General features: G+C 41.9%; 1 protein-coding gene across 3 annotated transcripts in view; it reads left to right on the forward strand.

The window, feature by feature from the left end:
• The first annotated feature begins 1,346 nt into the window (after positions 1-1,346).
• The window catches only part of ZDHHC8 (zDHHC palmitoyltransferase 8), a 121,756-nt gene continuing 102,073 nt past the window's right edge, over positions 1,347-21,029 (forward strand). For all 3 annotated transcript variants that reach the window (XR_012631318.1, XM_074887355.1, XM_074887357.1), the window contains exon 1: positions 1,347-1,514. Coding sequence is in view for 2 of the 3 variants with exons in the window: in XM_074887355.1 (XP_074743456.1) it covers positions 1,411-1,514 (104 nt within the window). In the remaining variant the exon portion in view is untranslated. The remainder of the gene's footprint in view (positions 1,515-21,029) is intronic.

Here is a 21,029-nt window from a genome sequence, read left to right on the forward strand (position 1 = left end):
CAGGGTGGAACTTGCTGGATTTGCTTATATTAAAGCTGACGCTCACAATTTTTTTGCAAACTGCAAAGTTGGCCCTTACTTTTTTGTTGGGTTTTACTTGTTCTGTTTTTAATACCTCTAGGATTGTGGAGCTTATCTAGTCTCTTAAAATGGGAAATAATAATGTCTTTTCAGAATAACTGGAATATGTACCTTCTAGGACATGCTTATTTTAAGAACACCCAACAGAAGCTGCAAATGTGGCTTTTGTCATTTTATGCAGTGGTTACTTTATCTGCATGTTGGTAGCTGCAAATGGGGGATTAACTGAGGAAGAAAGCAGGAGGGAGGGAGCAAGCTGCAGCTCTTGGTCTTGGTTTCTAAACTTCCAAGTGGCCTTGAACCCTTCCTCCCATCTGAGGGTTTACTTCAGACTAAGGAGACCTTCTGGGTGGTGCCCCCAAGTGTGAACAGAAGAGCTATTCACACAGTGCTCTTTAGAACACGGATTTGGTGAATTTCTGATGTTACCTTAAATTACCTCCTATTTCTGCCTCCTGATGCTAATGGACAGATTTATAAGGAACAGAGTATAGCATAATCTCATTTATTCGTTTTAGAATTAGTTAAATTTGGCAGAGTGTAGCAGTTCTCTTAATACTGTGAAACTGGGCTTAGCTGAATAAAACGGAGGGGTTTATTCACTGAGCTAGCAGTGCACAATTTGTGTCCAACTTGCCTAGTTCCGAATTTACCGCAGGCCCTGATCCTGCAATCCGCCCCTCCGGAACGGAGCCTCCTCCGCGCCCGGCCGCGCCGGGTTCCGCGGGTCCTGCAGCAGTGCAGCAACCTGCAGCACCGAGGCGGTTTGCAACCGAGCTCGAGAGCACCGCTGTGGAGCGGGCTGCTCGAATAGCTTTAATGTCCCACAAAGAGCCTTGTAGAGCCCCATAATTTGTCTTTTTCCTTTTTTTTTTTTTTTTTTTCCTCACGTAAGAGGGCGAGAGGGAGACCCACCCTGCGGCAGGCGCTTGCTGCGGCGGATCCCTCGCTGGTGCAGGAGGAACCCTCCCGGCTACGCCCCGGGGGCTCCGGCTGCCCGCGGAGCCGGTGCTGCCCGCCCCCCCCCCCCCCCCGCCCCGCCCCGGCCCGGCCCGGCCCGGCCGCCGGCAGCTCCGCGGGGCGCCGCGGGGCCGCGCTGCCTGCGCGCCCCTGTCTCCCCGCAGCGCTACCTTAAGGGGCTGGTTGACATCAGCCGAGTGGGCCGGGCGGTGTGGGTGGGATTTCCTGTGCTGGAGGTCAGCTGCTCCCCGTCCCTCGCCCGTCCCTCCCTGCCGCCCGGGTCCCGCTCTCCCCGCGCCGGAGGGTCCCCGCATCCTCCCGGCTCCCTCCTCTCGGGTTGGATTTATATAGTGATGTGTAAACTACAGGATGCCCAGCAGCACTGGAAAGAGGTTTAAACCTACTAAATACATCCCTGTCTCCACAGCAGCTGCCTTATTAGTGGGTTCGACTACTTTATTTTTTGTTTTCACGTAAGTACCGCTCTGGCGGAGGGGGGCTCGGGCGGGGGCCGCTCGGCCCGGCGGGGGGAGGCGGCTGGGCTTGACAGCTCCTCCAGGCCCTGCCGCTGCTGGTCCCGCTCCCTGCTATCCCTTCCTGGCGTTGGTTTGCAGAGGCTTATCATCTCTCCGTATCATAAAACGTGTCTGACAGTCAGATCCACCATTTCGTGGCACGTAAACGCTCTCGGACTCCTGCAGCTGCCGGCTGGGTGCATCAGCGATGCCGGAGAACCGCCGCTCCCCCGGCTCTGCAAGCAGGGCTGGTGTATGGAGAGACATGCACCTTCGGCCACCGCCGCCCTGGCGCCCACAGGCGTGAATCCAGCCCGTGTTTCACCTGGCCAGAGTCTCCCCTGCTTCAGCAGGGAGAGCTGGCCTGTTCCACGAATCGCTGGTGTGTCAGGGTTTGTCCGGCAGAGCCTTTTGAAGTGGAAGGAATCCTATTCTAAGCATTACGGGTTCTACATATTTTTATGTAACTGTCCCTAAAAGCCAGAGAATCTAATGAACAAATTTAGATTTGCTTGAAGGAGGGAGGGGGAAACTTTTTTTCTTCCCCTCCTTGTTTCCTCTTCTCTGATTCCCTTCATCCCTTAAATGCCAAATTGAGCTCTGGCGGTCAGCTTGGAGGTCTCCTGTAGTTATATTAATATGTGAGTGGTGTAGTGCTTTAGCTTTCTGTTTCCTCTCCCTTTATATAAACTTGAGTTATGTAGATCGCTAACCCTTCTTATGCTGGGGTGACGGCAGCTTTCCTGCAGAGGCGTTGTTGGTATTTCGAGAGACATGCCACAAAACTGTGCTCTGAAACGAGCTTTGACTAAGCTGCTTTTTGGGAAGGTGAAAAGATTGCTCTTGAATGTTCAGATTTGTTTCACTTATTTTGGAACTGTTTTCCTTGTTTCGCCATTGCTAATCTTGAACTGAGCTCAGTGAAGCTGTTAGAAGCAGAAGGCTATATAACAGTTGGAATACGTGTCTATGTCTTTATCCTTCTTGGTTTGGCTGTGATATTCTTGATGTTTCAAAATGCTCGTTACTGATATAGTAATTTAATGTAGGATTTCAGAATAGAATGCAAATGTTGTTTCGTCTAACAGTTTCTCAGATCGAAACAGGTTTTGACACTGAGTTATGCTCTTGACTTAATGTGACTTGATTTCATGCTGCTTGTTTTTAATGCATTTGATATGAAGTACTGGTAAATCCTTTCAGGATATTACACTGTTTCAAGAACTGGTACAAGCCCCAGGAACTGGTACAAGTATAAGCCTATCACTTATCATTTGGGCATCTAATTACAGTTTGGTGCTTGCGGACAAACACAAGACAGAAGTTGGCTTCTGTGGTGAACTTGGTTGACACTGGTGTTATGAATATTTTTTTAATGGTTTCATAGTCAAAAAAAGGGGTCTTAATGCTGACATTTATTCTTCCTGCATCGAAAAATGGATATATGCTAAGGTTGTTCTGGAAGCTGTATGTTAGTTTTCACATGATACTTGTAATTTAGAGCTACAAATTGCTTAGTGATCTAAGATCTTCCTGGTAGCAGAGTTGAAGCATCCTTTGGCAGCAGGACATCAACCGAGATGTTCGTTTTAGAATATGTTACTGTACGAAAGAAGCAATTTGCTTTAGTCTATTACCAAATCTCAAACTTAACTCTGCTCCCTCTGTTATCAGTGAATAATTACATGCAAAATGAAGTATTTTTAGGATCTCTCCATATTGTAACTTGGCCTGCGCATCTTGAAGTGTTAGTAAATTTTTTGAGGACTGTCCCAAACATACGTCTCTGCTGCTGCCAAGTCTTGCATGTAATAAAAGTAACACATAATTGAGCAACTGTTGTCAGGCAGTATCTGAAGTCCTGTCCATTCAAAAATACGCAGATAAATTTGTGTGGAACTGCTGTTGTTTTTTGTCCTGAGCAGTTTTAGTAAAATCTATCTTTGTCTTGGAATCAAAGCAAGTAGTATGCATGAGATTAGTGTCTTTTGTGTGGTGGTGGGTTTTTTCCCCTTTCCTGAGCATCTCCATTTTTTTATCTTTTTCCACAGGCAATGTCTTGTGTCCTGAAGATCTTTTTGTTGTGATATGTTGTTAAAGGTTGAGATAGACCTGAATTTTCAGGGGTGTTGATTTGCACAGCTCTTGTGATGTTAGGTAGATCTCTGATATGCAGCAGTTGAGGCACTGGCCTAAAATTGCTTTAAGCAGTGTTACTGATACAATCCATGCTTGCTTGTCATAGAACTTTATCAGATGAAGATTTACATGTGTGTTTATTAATTCCTTATTTGTGTCATTAAGCGCTAAGGCTGCTGTGTCTGCCAGTGAACTTACCTGTGCATAAATAAATGAAAGTGATAGATAGGACTGGGATATCAAATTTTGGGTGCAGATCAGCTCAGTGGGGTATCAGAGACTTGAGCAACTTCAGTGTGGTGCTACTGAATAATGGAGGTTAATATATGTGGAAAAAGTGAATAATTTTTTTTTTTTAAACCACTTACTGAATAGAAAAAAAAAAATCCTTTTAGGGCACTGCAAACATTTCTGAGTAACATGTATGAAAAACATGCTCTGACTCGGCTTTCTTCCTAGACGTGTTTATGGGCTCAAGCCACGTGTTACGAGTGTCTTCTGGTAGATGAAAAGCTCTTTGAACTTGAAGGCCAGGGTTAGCTTTTTAGCAATGTAGTCTTTATTTTTAGCTTTTGTCCAAACACCTTTGCTAAATGGCAGCACATAGAGTGTTTGAAATACACAGTATCCACTATTAGTTCATGGTGGTGTTGATCACTGGTATTCATACTTTAATTTGGGAGAATTCCATTATAGATTGTCCTTTATTCTTTTTCCTCAGCTAACTATTTAGGATCCACTGTATCGCTGTTATATTCCTTCTGGTTTTATGAGGAGGAACGAAACTATTTAGCTATCAAGATTATTGCCTGGAAAGGCAACTAAATATTGCAGTTGTATTATCGCAAGGCTTTTAGCTCTCTATGTGTGTTCCTTTAATAATAAATAGAAGCTTGTGATAGGTGGTCTAATTTATCACAATAGGAGAGTAAACAAGCGTTAACTTTAAGGATTATGAAGCAACGTATCAATAATGTTATATATAATGATTAGGTTAATTTACTTATATGAACAAACCAAATGGCATAATGAAGGAAGAACCGTTTCTTCTTAATGTTGCAAGAATTCAGAGTGATTCAGTTGTAGCAGACCTGAACCTATTTCTACCAAAACCTTTTTTCTTCATATTTCTCATAAGGCTTTTCATTGGAGATAACAATTTAACCTATTTCAGTGAAGTCTGGGCTCTTATGCGTTGGACTACTGACTGCTATGACATAAACCTTAGTGTGTTCATTCAAAGAGCCCGGGTTTTGAGAACTTCCCACCTTATTTTATGTTGCGTAACTTCAGTATTAGTAGAGAATGCAGCTTAATTGTCAGTAAGCATAGTGCTGTCATAACGTCACCCAATGAACTATTATGGTTGGACTTAATGACCTTAAAGGCCTTTTCCAACCTAAATGATTCTATGATTATTCTGGAGCTAATAGTTCCCTTTGCCTGTTTAAATTGTGCTACTTAGTTTTTAGTGCTGAGAACCTCCCAAGTTAGTTTAGCAGCTGCAATGCACGTATCGATAGATTACACAGCAAACTAAAAGCATAAGGCTTTAAGGAAAAACTGTGGATTATTTTAGTAAGGAGAAAAAAAGCTCTTAATTCTCTCACTGAATATTGTAGACTAGAAATTTCTGATAAAATACCCATTTTCAGACTGTTTTCTGTAGCATGCAGTCACTTGAGCATATTTGAAGTACGGGAGAAACACATAATTCATAACCAAGGTCCAGGTGCCACTACTTCTTTGATATAACGGTAGTAACGCTGCTGTATATTATTCCTTGAAATGGGATAATAAAATGGGTAATTTTCTGGGTGAACTGAAAGCACAAGTAAGGTAAAAACTCATTCAGTCAATACTGAAAATGAGACTTCAACTTTGTTCTTAGAAGTAGTAATGGGAGGTAATCATAGGTATATGCCACAGACATGCAATTGACACTCTAATGCAGTCTGTGACACAGGGAAATTTAATATCAATAACCTTCAGGAAACAACTGAGGAGTGATAAATTGGTGTAGAAGAGCAACTGAAGTTGAAGTCACAGTAGGGATGGAAAGAAAATAGAGAAATAGTCTACACCCTTGCTATTCAGATGGTAGAAGGAGGAAGAATGGCTGGTAGACTGTACTCAATAGCTGGGCTGGTGGATTTACCTTAGCAAGAAGGAAAGCTCGTCTTCATTCATGAATGTTTAAAAAAATTCTTTGGTATTCCCCCCACATTTATGTATCATGTTACAGTATTTCATAAACTGGAAAGACTCAGTATTTCTGCAATGGCTTAAACATACAGGGTAGCTGTATATGACTTCAAATACACTTATATTATGATAAATGCACTTAAACCATAAGCTCTTCTCTTCTCCTCCCTCCCCCCGGCAATTATCTGATCCTGCACTGGAATAGCCCTAAAATAAGTATGTAATAGAATTTTAAAGTTCAAAACTATAGTAACCATTCTGGATGATAGTTAATGGAAATACAAATATATGTGTACCTAAAATTCTTGAACTATGTATTAGATCTCATCTTCCCATGACTTGTGTATGTTCATAGATCAAAAAAAGGGGAAGCATCATCTGCTTTTTTGACTTAGGTTTGTTTAGTCACCAGCAAAGATCAAGCTAATAGAAGATCATCTTTACTTTAGTGAATTTGATTTGTATCCAAAGATGTTTTTCTTACCCAAAGTATTTTAAGGGCTTCAGTGAACTCCAGTTCCAGATGTTCAGATGTCTACTTCTGCCAGTTCAGTGTTCTGATTTTAGTTAGAACAAATGATTAAATGTGATTTAAAATGTAGCTTCATCTGTAACGCAGGTGCATTTTATACCAACCCAGAGGAAACAGAACTGGCTGCTGATAAATAGATGCACAAAAAAGGAAATAAAGGTAAATTGTAGCTCAGATTGTTTAATCTTGATATGCTGCTGGTCAGTATGAATTGTGCCTTGGAGCATGATCTTACATCCCTCTTATGGTTTGGCCTCTGCCTAGTAGCTTGCTGAAAGCTGCCTGTGGATTTGGTGTAGCTCTGGTGGCAATTGCTTGTGATGTATGATGCCAGAAGTTCAAGGTTTACTGTGGTGTGTTTGAAAGCACATGGAAACATTGCCACTCTGCTTATCCACTTCTCCCTCATACTAACTGAACAGTCATACGAGATATCCTTGTAATTCTGAAACGTTCGCAACACAAAGCTCATCTTCCTTGTCTCTTGCTAGCCAATTCTAGGGGTTCATTTGATATTGGTAATGCTAATTGTGAAAAAGAACAAATTGTCCCTTCTTGAACTTTCTTTCCAAACCATACTTCACTACTTGGAGTATTAACTTATTTCTGATTTTTTAAATTTTTTTTTCCCATGTGCCAAATCAAGAAATTGTTGGAACAGGTAGGGAGCAGCTTCACAAAGTATACATTCACTGACAGCCATGCAGAGGACACTATATAGAGGAAAAAGGGTATGCAAAAACGTGTCCATCAGTTTAATCTCAGGTGAATTTCAAAACAAACAAACACTGATTTCAAGTATTGCAGTTTAGCCTCCTGAGATATCTCAACATTTTCCATCTGAAATGCATCTTTAATGGCAGGTTTTCCCTGTCCATTCTACTTGTGATCCAGAAAAGGTAAGGCTTGCCAGGTTGACCTGAGTCATCTCAGTTGTCATGTCTGTCAGCTTCTGAAAAATATTTATTCTTGTTATGACAGAGAAATGTCCTTTTAAGCTGTGGCAATTTCATCTTGATATATAATTTTTGTAAAGAGAATCTAGACTAACTTGTCATGCAAGATAAAAAGACAGGCAATCTCAACGGGAAAATCCATTTAACTAAGTGTGAAAAGTTTTGGGTTTTTTTTTTTTTATGCTGCAAGAGAGCTCATTTTACTGCTTTTAACTAGTTGATTCTATCTTTGCCTTCAATGGGATCAGCAAAGTTGGCAATACAGGACACTTCTGAAAGCTATTAAAATTAATTCCTTTAGAAAAAAACCCCAGTGTTTATTATCAACAGAAATATTTTTTCTTCCTGTAGTTTGGGAGAGGGAAAAGGAGAATCATCTTTGTTGATGGTAGTAAATAGCTAGACATCTTCAGCTGTGGGATGCACAGCTATCTGCATGTGGCCACCCCGGTGGCATTTCAATGCTCCCTTTAGATCTAGTTTTCAAGGCAGAAGAGCCAATGCAGTGAGAGTTATTCCTGTACATGGGCCATCCACAGCTGTAGTCAGCGTGTGATTTATGCCAGTACCAACCTCCTTTCTATTTTTCCTAATGAGCAGAGATTAAGGATGTATGGAAATAGGAATGAGAGACTGTCTCAATTAGATCAGGGTGGGCCTCTCAGCCTTTGAACATGAATATACAAGCAATTTTTCTATTTTTGTGTAAAGTCCTTTTCAAGATGCTAATTTAAATACTGTCCATGTTTGTTCAAGTATGCCACATGTGTATCCTTTTATAAATAGAAGCAATCTCTACAAAATTGTTCAGACGACATGGGAACTCGGTTTGTTAGTAATGTAAACTAAGGGATGCTACTGTTCAAAGCACAAATAGAACTTCAGTTGAGAGACAGATACATGTGGTGACCTTGGAGGTCTGATTTTTAAGGTTCATTACCTGGGATGGTTGCTAACTACACACTTAACATTTTTGTGTAAACAACTTAGTCTCTCACTAGATGCTTCTTAGCTTAAATCAGCTGTAGGACCCTGTGGTGTGAGGATCTATGTGGGACCTGTGAAATATGACCTGGAACAGGTCTTCTGTTCGTACTTAGTGTATAAGCTACAAGGAAACTTTTCAAAGCCTACAAAGGAAAACCATGAGTTTTGTTTAGCTTGCATTGGAAAGTGTCTGGAATACAGTAATAAGGTGGTATCAGCCAGTTTAGAACATGAAAGAAATGCATGCTAGAGTGGGGAGAAGTATCTTAAAAACTGAATCAGTGCTACACATCTAACCAGTGCAAAAGTGGAACATTGATTTACTGTCCTTTGATTTGAGCCGGTAGATAGTAGACTTTTCTTACTAATCCAAGAGTAATGTTCAGTTTGGCTGCACTGTTGATCATTTGTCAGTGGGAGCTGCTAATAAAATTGAAACGAAGAGGCATGGGGGTTGAAACAGTAATACTTCAGTTTTTAATAGAAATTCTGTATTATTCTTTTGCAAGAAATACCATAGATTGGAAAACCATAGTCAGCCTAGATCTTATTTTACCATAGGAGAGGGAGTTTTGGGGATCCTTGCTTGGTGATTGCAATAATTAATTCAAATGAGTACACCACAGCATAGTGTATACTACATAAATCTTCAGCCAGTAATCTGTATCTAGAAAGAGGATTTAATTAGTCCCTGTTTGTTCTTCTGCAATTACTAATGCAATTTAGCTAGGCTTGCTCCAAAGCTGTCCGAAGTGCCTAAAATTCTGAGCTCTAAACCTATTATGCAGACATTAGTGGGGACTTGACTCTTTGTTTTTCTCAGGATGGCTATTATGGAATAAACTGTACAGTAACCCATACTTAGATATTGCAGTGGTTACCATGGTTTTCTGTTTGTGAAAGTGTAAACGCAGGATTTGTGGACTTCCAATGTGAAATCCTTATAAAATATCTGTACTCTACTGCTGTGTGTTGAGATCATCCAGTAACAAAGGACACTGGAGCCAGGTGCAGAAAAAAGACCTCTTGAATTTTAGCTCTAAACACTGAAGCAGCTGTTTCCAGTGTATGTGTGCACCATTTTGTTACGTACTTTAATATTGTGTGCAGTCACATAATTAGGAAATGCTGCCCTTTGTGCAAGAGGACAGCAAGCTCTATGGAGCAAAGCAGGCAATAGGAAGATGGGAATACATGAAATACAGATTGTTGTCAAGCCACGTATAAAATGATGTCATTATTTCTTGATGGAGGGAGGCGTTCATAGAGGCTGACTACTCAGTAATTCCCATGGAAATAAGGATTGTGTGTGCTGCTTTGAAGTGACTACTCTCCAGAAAACCCCTATGTGCACTCAGACTAAACTAATCACGGAATATTCTTAAATTAACAAATTACTTTTTAAGTTGAAGCCTAACAAAGCAAACTTGAAACTGCTTAAATATATAAGGGCTTTCATAAATAAAGTCAGACAAAGCCTTATTCTCCCAGGATTCTTAAAACTGAACTGGCATTTGCATTAGCTCTCTTTCATGTCTTCAGGGAAATAATCCAATGTAATATCTATATTAACACAATTTAAGTACAGTGCTGGGAATAAGGAAAGTTTGGACATTTCTATAAACAAGCATCATTTTAATTTAAACTTGGGTCAATCACAGCAATGCTTCAAAATGGAAAGGTTCAGCTTAAAACTTTTCTGCCTACTCTGATCTCAGTCGGCTGGGAGAAGCAGGTATTTCCTTACAGAAAAACACTTCCTCTTCCCCCTTTTCAGCCAGTTCAGTTTTCAAAAGTTATTTGGGATTATTTTAATTGTGTATAACCTCCCTTTCAGTTTTTTTCTCATGAGTGAGATCTCATTTTGCATGTTTAGCTTTCTCTGAAGATTGATGTTTGCCCTAGCAATAAGACTCTCCAGATGTGTTATGATCTAATAACGCTGAGCATCAGTGGTTAACCCTGGTCTGCTGTCAGCAGCTTGCTGAACCACCTCCCAGCATTTGATTGCGTTGTTTCTTGGCTCCAAGTAGCAGGAGCTATTAGCTGTGTAGGTGGGCGTGCTCTGCCTCCATGGAGCTTGTGTTTGGCATTGGGCTTGGAAACTGTTGCCCAGAGACTTCCCCCTGGAACCACACTGTTGACTTGGCTTCTCCTCCAACATCCCAAGGCACAATGGTGGAACAGGGACTTGGGGATGTCTGTATGATCATCTTCAGGTGGTCAAACGTGTGAATCTGACCAGTAACTCTAGGTTGTGTTTCCTCTTGTGTTTCCAATTATCTTCTCATTTCTCCCTTGTATGGTAAGTCTCACATCTGTCTTTTCTGTTTGAAGATCTTGCTGCAATCCTTGCCTTATCACTTGGCCACATGGAAGCAAATTACTTTTATTGAGTTGAGGTCTGTGGTTCGAACTGGCAATCTAGGTTCCTTTTTAGGCTTTATACAGACATTAGCTCTGTCCTTGTGCTTTACATCTGTGGCTCACAAAGGTCACTAGGATGGAGTTGGGATTTGGCCTGGCAGGACTCATTTTCTTTGGGTATTACATGGCATATGGCCCTGATGTTGCCTTGGTTAAAAATTATTAGCAAGACCCTAAAGGTATGAACTCTTTCCTGTATATGGGCATTTTCTGATTAAAGAATTGTGCTATCTAGGTGACAACTGGAATTCCTCATTCTCACAAATTTATTGGATGAGAAATGTTCTCATATTGGATGAGAATTGTTATTGGAGGTCCCTACCTCTAAATCAATTCTGTTTCTTGCCTGCCTTGAGTTGTAACTTGTTCAGCTGGCCTTGAACCAGCTAAATGCTTAAAACTGTGTGAGAAGTGTGCAGAAGCTAGCAAAAACTGCTACACATAGAGCCATAACAGTGAACAGGACATGCATGCTAACCCTCTTATAGTTATATATCAGTTATATAATACAGTTATAATTTAGTATCCTAATTCACAGGGTCGTTACTTTTCATATTCTTTAATTCTATTTACACTGCATGCTAATTACTCTGTGAAGAACCAAGTACAAGCTTGTGTAGTAATGCAGCTCTAAAGAGAGATTTCATACTATGCACATTTTAAAATAACATTGTACAAAGTGACAGCCTCTGTCTATAGTTTTTAACTTGATCAGTGCACAAGTAGGCTGGCTTTGCACATACCATATTTTGTGTAAATGACTAACAAGTCTTTGTGGCAGAAACAATAAAAGCATCAACAGGCGCTGGCATTTTTTTCAAATGACCATGTTTTGATAATTCCGTAGGAAGAGGTATATAAAATGGCTGCTTCCTGATACATAGTATGAGTCAAACAGAAGGAGATATGAAACCACTGAATCTGATGAGGTAACTTCTAATTCATGTACGGAACATGAGGCATCTACAGCAGCAAAGGGGATTAATATTTGCCACAAAAACTTCAAAGTGCAAAGACATGGCAAAATTAAAATTACAGCACTTGCTGGGTGTGGCCATTAAATCAATGTGATTTTTTTTTTTTTTTTTTTTTTTAAAACGGTGGAACAAAAGTTCTAGTCCATGTCCAGATGCAGAACTGTATCAGAAAATAAACTGCAAGGACCCCTGTCAGCCCCTCTTGGCAGAGCTCTGCAGAGAACATACCCTCATTTTATGTAATATATCCATATTGAAAGTTAAATTTTGAAATAAAAGCCTGCTTATATGAGCGATGCTCTCAAGAAGCTGGGGGATAGCAGAGGAGGGGAGGCGGACACAGTTTTGTTTATACTAGTGAAAGGGTTGGTTCCTTGAAATGGCATGGTTCTGGTCGTGTCATCTTTGTGTATTTTCAGAAAATGGCATTTGACAGATAGGTTGCAATGATAATAAGATACAAGGTCTTACATGTTGACATTGAATTTGGCCCTGCTGATGATAATAAACAGTGTTTTCAACAGGTTGGGAAACTTCTGCTTTCCTTCTCTAGTGCCTGAGCTGAAGAAGGTTAGGTAGAACACAGGATAGTGATCTTCCATTTCACATTTGGGCCCTTTCTGGTAGGAAGCTTTGAGCATGGTCATAAGCCTTCACGGGCCCTTTCCTAACTTATGTAGGATGATGTGTGATACCCATTTGGGAGTTGCCCAGGAGACACCATTACTTGGAGAGAGGGCAAGGCCATAAAAGACACACACCTGGGAAAATGCTCAGGTGTGTATATGTATTTAAAAATGATTTTGTGGTTAGGACTATTATTAGGGCTGCCTAGTGCCTGGGTTCAGGTGTTAATCCTGCAAAAAGCATTTTGTACTCTCTCTGGCAGGTCGCTTAATCCTTCTTCTGCATTAAGTGCAAGATTTTATCTGCGTCTGTTTCTTATATGGGTAGTTAGCTGGGGCAAAACTGTACTACTCCCTGTGTTGAAGTCTCTGTCCCTTCTGGTCTCCAGCAGCATAACTGGTGAATTAGGTTGTTGGTGCTATCATCCCAGTTCCTCAAAGAGGGAAACTGAGGCAGAGAGGCACAGTACAACTGGCTATTGGTGTTTAGGAAGTTTTGCACATATGTGCCAACTCCAAGCTAATGTCCTGTGAGCCCAAGACCCAATGAAGATCATTCTTTCAGAGAGGGCTTCTGAAGATACGGTTTATTCTAGAGTTTCTTCTCCATCTAATGTCAGTTTGGGCCTTCCTCAAATGCAAGGGAATGTCATACAGCAAGACTGTTTCTTTAACACTTAAATCTGTATGAATATGGAGATACATGTACTAAAGCCTTGTTGTCTGTCTTTAAAAGATTAATGGTAACATTGTAGTCTTTAAACTTTCATTTGTATGTCATTTCACAATGGCTACTTTTGCCAAATAGTTTTTCTTGCATTCTATTACAAAGGCTAGTGGGATAGAGCTAAACATGATATTTGTGGTTCGAGAACTGAATAATTAATGATTCCTTCTCTGGTATGCTGTGTTTGATTTATAATTCATATCTGATAAAATAGAAATGCACTTCTGAGCCAGCTATTGTCTCTCCATTTACTATCTAGGTGGGTTTTTTTTTTTTAATTCTTCCCTGGGTGGGTGTTGGGGGTTTGTGAATTTTGGGCCCTAGGGTGCTCCTGAAGAAGGTGGTTGCCAGACCCACATTTTCTTCACCTATCATTTCCTTTGGACTCTTTATCCTTGGTAGTATCTGGCCCCAGGACTTCCGTTGACCCCAAACTCCATAGCTGCTGTGGCAGACCGCTGCCATGACCCTTGACTTTTAGCATAATCTGAGTGCCTGGTTTACCCTTTCAGAAGCTCTTGACAGCAGAAGGAAATGGAGAAGTACAGGGTTTTTAAAGTGTCATAAGCAACTTCTTACAGCTACTCTCCATCTCAAGGACTAAGCACTAACCCCTTTACAGGGTACATCCCTCACTTCCTATGTAACTTCTGAGTGGTCTTTACAGTCACTCTGGGTCTTCCTGGGCTGTCTGGCTCCCTCTTGTCTGGCTCTTATGCTGGGTTTTTTTGCTGTTCTCAGTCTCTCTCTTGACAGGTGACCTCCAGACTGGTCTGTTCAGGTGGATAAGGCTTTTTGCCCAATAGACGCACATAGGGTGATCAGCTGCTTGTCCACCTTCTTCTGAAATGCCAGAGTAGAGAAAAGGGATTTAGGGTTATGAGGTGCAATTAAAAATCTAATCCCATCTATTGAGCTGGGGTGGCTTTTATGGGTTGATGCAACAATTTTTCTGTATGGGGACTGTAAGCACTCAGTGGGTCACTGTCTTTATTGTGACTTACACACGTTTGGTATCCTCTCCAAAGAGGCTGACCCACGAAGAAGTTCTGTATTCTTAGTCTGTGAATTTACATGATCCAGAAAAGTAAGCAGAGTTGGGTCTGGTCAACCAGAGATGACTATCAATTTGCCAGTTATGTTGTCCTCTTCTGAACACAAGAGAGTCCTGTTTAGTGTAGTGATGCAGTGGATCTTGCTTTTTTGTGATGAATATGCTTTATGCTTTTGTTTGCATCTTTCAGAGTGGCGTTATTTATTTTTGTTGCTTCAACTGCTTTGGAAATGAAGAAAAGCTATTTTGAGTGTAATATCCACTTGGCATTAAACAACTGTCTTTTCTTGCCAGTTTTCTTCTTGGTTCCCCTAGAAATAATTTTCTGTTGGGCTGCTTCTGCCATTGTGTATGTTGTGATATGTCTCCAAAACAGCATACTATGCATGCATGATGGGTGGATGCCTGCATGTCTGATGAGGGATTGAGTCCCCTGGGCATGCAAGTCCTGCCAACTCTTCAGTTAGAAAACTTAAGGTTTTAATATACATTCTGTCTCTTAGTCTCAGTTTGGCCTCTTATTTTGGAAGACATTTCTTTGGAGCAAGGAATAATGTACTATGTTATTTTTTTTAAACCAAAAAGTTGACACTTAATATTGAGATGGTTAATTAAACAGTCTGCATCTAATTCCAACTTCTCCCCTTAATTCCTTTCTCACACTTTCTTACCATGCCTGCTTAAATAAATTGATGATTCTGATCTCCTGACATGCCAATTAAAATCTCACTGCAGTCTGATTATTCCTAGATAATTCAAGTGCGTGCATGCTTGGTTTAAATCCCTTGGAGGGCTGTTGGTCCTCCTGGCTGATTGTGTTACTTCAGCTGCCTCTATCATCCTGCATGTCCTGGTTCGTATCCTTCTGAAAGAGGACTGTCTGCTGCCCAGGGACAGGATCCTGTTCCATAACTTAGAAGTGATGAGCTTTTCAACAGAAAAAAGAGTAATTCTTCAACCTCCCCTTGGAGATGACCGAATCATTTTAGTTAAAAGCCTTAAAGTGGGACAAATATTTTGCTTGAAGGGGAGGGTTAGCAGAAAGACTGCAGTGTAACAGTTGATGTGGCAAAGTGATTTAGGATGGAAAATATCATGCAACATTGCTATATACCTGTGCACTTTCAGTGCCATCAACAGATATCTGAACACACTCCCATCACTTTTCCAGTGGCTGCTAGTCTTTAGATGCTTCTCTTCCCTCAGTTTTCAGGTTGGACTGTCTAATTTTCAAGAAGTACTGAGCCTGCCCTCTCTGAAAGTCAGTCCTCTTAAATCTGCTTCTTCCATAGGGTGACAGTCTTAAAAAGGTCTTGTTTGCTCTTTGATTTTTTGAGTTCAGAAAACAGTGATTCAAACTAAATTATCTCTTCTAGAAGACACTTCAGACAATTTACCAGTCTGCCTTCATTTAATTGGTAGGGGGCAGGATGGAAAGACAGCAGAGTATAAGATACTGCTATTTGGAATTAATCTTGCAATAGGCAGAGATTTCTTTCATCCCCCCCTTAATATTTAGGCAAAGGAAGTGTATGTAAGGAAGAAGTCACAGAGTGGTAAGGGGATGTTCTGATTTCCCATGGCAGTAACACAGAAGGGATTTTATGTTTTTTCCAAGAATACAAAAACACTTGACTATCACATGCCTGACTTTACCTGTGATATTTTGAAGGCTGTTGGAGGGAAGGTACATCAAGGGAGGCCTAGACTAACTCACTGCTCACTGCTGATTTTCACTCTGTGCTGTAGTCGCCTTGTCTGTGTCCATGTTCAGAAGGCACAAACCTGTCAAAAGTCAATAGATCTACACTGAATTTCCAAATTATTATTAGTATTCTACATGCAGGTTAGCTTTCTTTTTGTGCTTATTTAGGAGGCTCTTTCCAAGACACAGTTAAAAATATAATTAATAAATGAACACAGGATGGCTGCTGCACTAGGCGCACTTAAAATGCAGTCACGTATTTGAAATCTAAAATTCTTTATTTCAAACTAAAGAGAATAGAAAGAAAAAAAAAAAATCAGAATCCCGAAGAGGAAAGTACTGCATGTTCAGGTCTCTTGTTATGGTCTATTTTGTTTATAAATATAAAAAATGTTAAAGCTATTTGTGTTCTAGAGCTATGACTAGTCCAGTGTTCTTTGTCATTCTCCTGCAGTGTGACAATAATCCAAAAAGCATGCTTCCATGTGGATACTACGAGGTTTTAGGTGCATTATATTATAAATGTGTATCTGGAAATAAACTGCCAATCTCCATTTTTGAATGATCCTTAAAGGAAGATTCAGGCACAATAAAACAGGATTGTTTAGTGACAGTTCAGCATCACTTCACTTGCCATGTATGATCACCCTATCAAAACTGCATCCTGCTGCGATGACAGTTTGCTGGAAACTCTCCACAGATTCATTGGAAGTTGGCGGAGCCCCAGCTCCACAAATTAGTGGTCAGAAGAGACTGTAGGGCACAAGTCTATCCAATTTGCAGTGTTGATTTGATTCTTTTTTTAATTAACACTTTAAAAAGTGTGTCAGCAGAGTGCCAAAAAGACAAGAAATGATCAGCCTAAACATTTTATTGCAGCATATGATACTGTTCCACATTATCATGGGAACATGGCACTTGGATATGGCAATACTTTTTTCTGTTACTTTTGTTCATTTTGTGGTAAACACCTATTTAAAATACTCTAAATAGTCTTCAAAACAAATTCTGGGGTTTTGCCCTTTTTTCTTTTTTTCTTTTTTTCCCCCCTCCTCAAATCCTTATCTCTTTTCCGTGAATTCCCTTTAAGTACAGTATCTTAATGAATTTCAAGCCAACAAGTTAAATTTTTTTTCCCTTTTTTAAAAAAAAGTGTTTTTCTGTAAGACCACTTTCTGTGTGGTGATTGGCAACAACTATGTAAGGAAGTACAATAGTCTGTAGTCCTTTGTGTAGGTCCTGCAAGTACAGTCAGGATTAATGAAATCTAGCTGGCTGATTTTTGGTAAAATTGTCTTTCTCCTTTTCTTTGTTTTCAAGCATCATCTTTTTTTAAAAAAACCCCTGCTGCTTCCTCAGTGCTTTGTGTGAGACCTGTCACTACTTCATCCCTTCCTTCAGTGTTGCATTGCAAGGGTAGTAAATGACAGGAGGAAAGCTTGAAAGATGAGAGCTAGTGATGACAACAGTTTTAACTGCACCCATGTTTGTGTCATGTTGTAACATTTCCTATAGAGTTGCCAGTTTATGGCCTCAGATTTTGGAAATACTCTGTGCAGCTAGATTGTGCCAGGTGCTGGAGCCATCAATATAGAGCCAGCTTGCTGTGCTAGGACCTCATACTGTTTACAGCCCTGCATAGAGCGGGTTGGGCAAATTCCCACTCAAGACTCTCCCTTTACCTGACCTTACTGGGTTGACCTTGGTTGGCTGCCTGACTCCCACCCAGCCACTCTCACACTCCTCCCCCTCAACAGGACTGGGGAGAAAATAAGGTGAAAAAGCTTGTGGGTTGAGATAAAGATGGAGATCGTTTACCAGTTACCATCATGGACAAAACAGACTCAACTTGGGGAAAATTAATTTAATTTATTGCTTATTAAAATAGATTTGGATAGTGAGAAATAAAGGCAAAAACTAAACACCTTCTTCGCAAAACTCTCTTTTTTTGCACGCTCAGCTTCATTCCTTTATTCCCAACTTCTCTACCTCTTCCTGTCCCCCTGAGTGGCGCAGAGGGGATGGGGAATCGGGGGTCGTTGTCAGTCCCGTAACGTTTGCTCCAGTGTGGGCTCTCCACAGGCTCCCGTTCCTGGCGGGAGACCTGCTCTGTGTGGGCTCCTCGCCACCGGCCACAATTCCTTCAGGAAATACCCACCTGCTCCAACATGGAGTCCTCCACAGGCTGCAGTGTGGATATCTGCTCCAGCATTGCCCTCTCCACACGTTACAAGGGAATCTCTGCACTCGCAGGGCTGTTTCTCACACTTTTTTCCTCATACATGTGCTTTCCAAGAGCCCTGTGGTGGGGCCGCAGGAACCGGCTGTGTCTGGTGTGAGGCAGCCCCGCCCTCACCTCACAGAGGCCCCTGCAGCCCCCTCAGGAGCCAGCGCCTGCGCATGTAAACCCAAACCCCTCAAAAATAAAAATTTCTACATAGGTGTTCGAGCACTTCTACATTTCTGTGAGTCTTTACACGCAGGAGGAGGAGACTGTGACAAAGCAATGATAGTGACAACGGCAAAAAAAGCCCTTTTGACCATCATCTCCAGCTGCACCACCAAGGTCAGTCAAACCAGTTGACAAGAAAATGAATTTTCTTAATTTTTTTCTGCATATGAACTACTTGTTTCTTAGTAGCTCTTAACAAACACTCTTCAGGAAAATTATCTGAGTGCAGTGATGGCTCATTCTGATTTATGAAATTCCTCAGAATTTCCGTTGTGATTCTGAGAGTCATGTTGATGTGGCTTCTTCAGATGTGACTCAAGTATCTTCCATTTGCATGGTTTCCTTAATAGCTTCTCTGTCATGGTCTTGGGGTTGTTGGAGTCTGAGTTTCATTCAAGTGCCAGACACAAACATACATCAGTTCTTGCGTGTCTACAAGCTGCTGCTGAAGACGAGCTTGCTGGTGGAAAGGCTGCTGGTGCACTGGCTGTAAACTGCCCCCCCCCGTAAGGGCTGGCTGCAGGGTTTACTACTAAACCTCAAAAGTCAACTGCATTAATTCTGACTGGCTGTTTAAAAGCCTTGTCACTCTTGCTAACCTCATAGAAAACACAATGTTTTCTTTTGGTTTTAATGCCTGTTGAATGCTGGGTTTTGGTTACAGGGCTGAGATTTTTTTGAACAAACTTTCCACAGAATATCCCCCTCTTCTCTGGGGGCAAGAAAAGGTTTAAAGATGTGGAGATTGCATATACTATCATCAATGTAGTAGAGGAACAAAATATGAACCATTCACCACAGTTTTCCAGGGATATGTTTGGGTAACTTTGGCAGCTGCACCCTATTGCTGGAGAGGAGAGTACACAGGAAGGGACAAGCAGGAATAATAATCTTCTGTCAATGTCAGTAAAAGTGACTAGGTTAAAAGCTCTGTGAAAAAATGGAGTTTCCAGAGCAGAAATACTAAAGTTTCAGCCTAGTTCACAGTTTTTTCTTTTCTTACCCTGAAGCACTCCATCATAATTACCTTTGCTCATTGTGGTGGGCTGACCCTGGCTGGATGCCAGGTGCCCACCAAAGCTGCTCTATCACTCCCCTCCTCAGCTGGACAGGGGAGAGAAAATACAATGAAAGGCTCATGGGTCGAGAGAAGGACAGGGAGGTCACTCACCAGTTACCATCATGGGCAAAACAGACTTGACTTGCGGAAATTAGTTTAATTTATTACCAATCAAATAGGATAATGAGAAATAAAATTTTAAAGCACCTTCCCCCCACCCCCCCATTCTTCCCGGGCTTAACTTTACTCACAGTTTTCCTCTACCCTTCCTGGGGGGATGGAAACAGGGGTTGCAGTCAGTTCATCACCCATTGTCTCTGCCGTTTCTTCCTCCTCAGAGGGAGGACTCCCCACACTCTTCACCTGCTCCAGTGTGGGGTCCCTCCCATGGTAGACAGTCCTCCACAAACTTCTTCAATGTGAGTCCTTCCGATGGGCTGCAGCTCTTCATGAACTGCTCCAGCATGGGTCCCTCCCACGGGGTGCAGTCCTTCAGGAACAGACTGCTCCAGCGTGGGTCCCTCACGGGGTCACAAGTCCTGCCAGCAAACCTCCTCCAGCGTGGGCTCCTCTCTCCATGGGTCCACAGGTCCTGCCAGGAGCCTGCTCCAGTGTGGGCTTCCCACGGGGTCACAGCCTCCTTCAGGCATCCCTCTCCTCCAGCGTGGGGTCCTCCCCGGGGCTGCAGGTGGAGATCTGCTCCCCCGTGGGCCTCCCTGCGTGCATGGCACAGCTGCCTCACCATGGGCTGCACCATGGGAATCTGCTCCAGCACCTGGAGCACCTCCTGCCCGTCCTTCCTCACTGACCTTGATGTCTGCAGCGTGGTTTCCCTCACATATTCACACTCCTCTCTCCACCTACAATTGCTGCTTCACAGGTTTTTTTTCCCCCCTTCTTAAATATGTTTTCCCAGAAGCACTACCACCACGGCTGATGGGCTAGGCCTTGGCCAGCGGCAGGTCCATCTTGAAGCCGGCTGGCATTGGCTCCATCAGACATGGGGGAGGCTTCTAGCAGCTTCTCACAGAAGCCACCCCTTTAGCCCCCCCACCCGCTACCAAAACCTTGCCACACAAACCCAATACACTCATACTACACCTGTCAAGAGATGACACTGTTATGCCCTAAACTCAGTAGGTGTGACAGCAATGTGTTTCACCATGCCGGAATGGAGGTGGCATGCGTCCATCTTCTAGTACTTCCCCTGATCTGCTAGCTTTTTTCTGTTCCTAATCTAGAGATAATGCCAAACAGTAATATTTTATCTGTTTCCCCTTTGGCTAATCTTCCCAGTAACATAGTTGTAAAGGATGTCTGTGTTCCTTGTACAGATGTACAAGCATGTCTTCTTGGCACTGTTTCTGCCTGATGCTGAGAGATCTGGTGGGACTCCCTGGAGCCATCTGATCTGAGTGCCCTGGGTAGGGTTAGATATCAGTAGAGACACTTGGCTGTAAAACCTATGGTATGTGTGTAGGCACAGGCTGAGCGTTCACTGTGAACAGCTGATCCTTGCTTGTGATGAGCTCACTGTGATATCAAGAAAGACCAAGCATTGGACAGAGGAAGGAGTTGCCAGGCTTGTTCTGAACATCTGTTTAGTAATAATTATTCAGCTGATTT

Source organism: Strix uralensis, chromosome 17 (genome assembly GCF_047716275.1).
Source record: "Strix uralensis isolate ZFMK-TIS-50842 chromosome 17, bStrUra1, whole genome shotgun sequence".
NCBI classification, from domain to species: Eukaryota; Metazoa; Chordata; class Aves; order Strigiformes; family Strigidae; genus Strix; species Strix uralensis.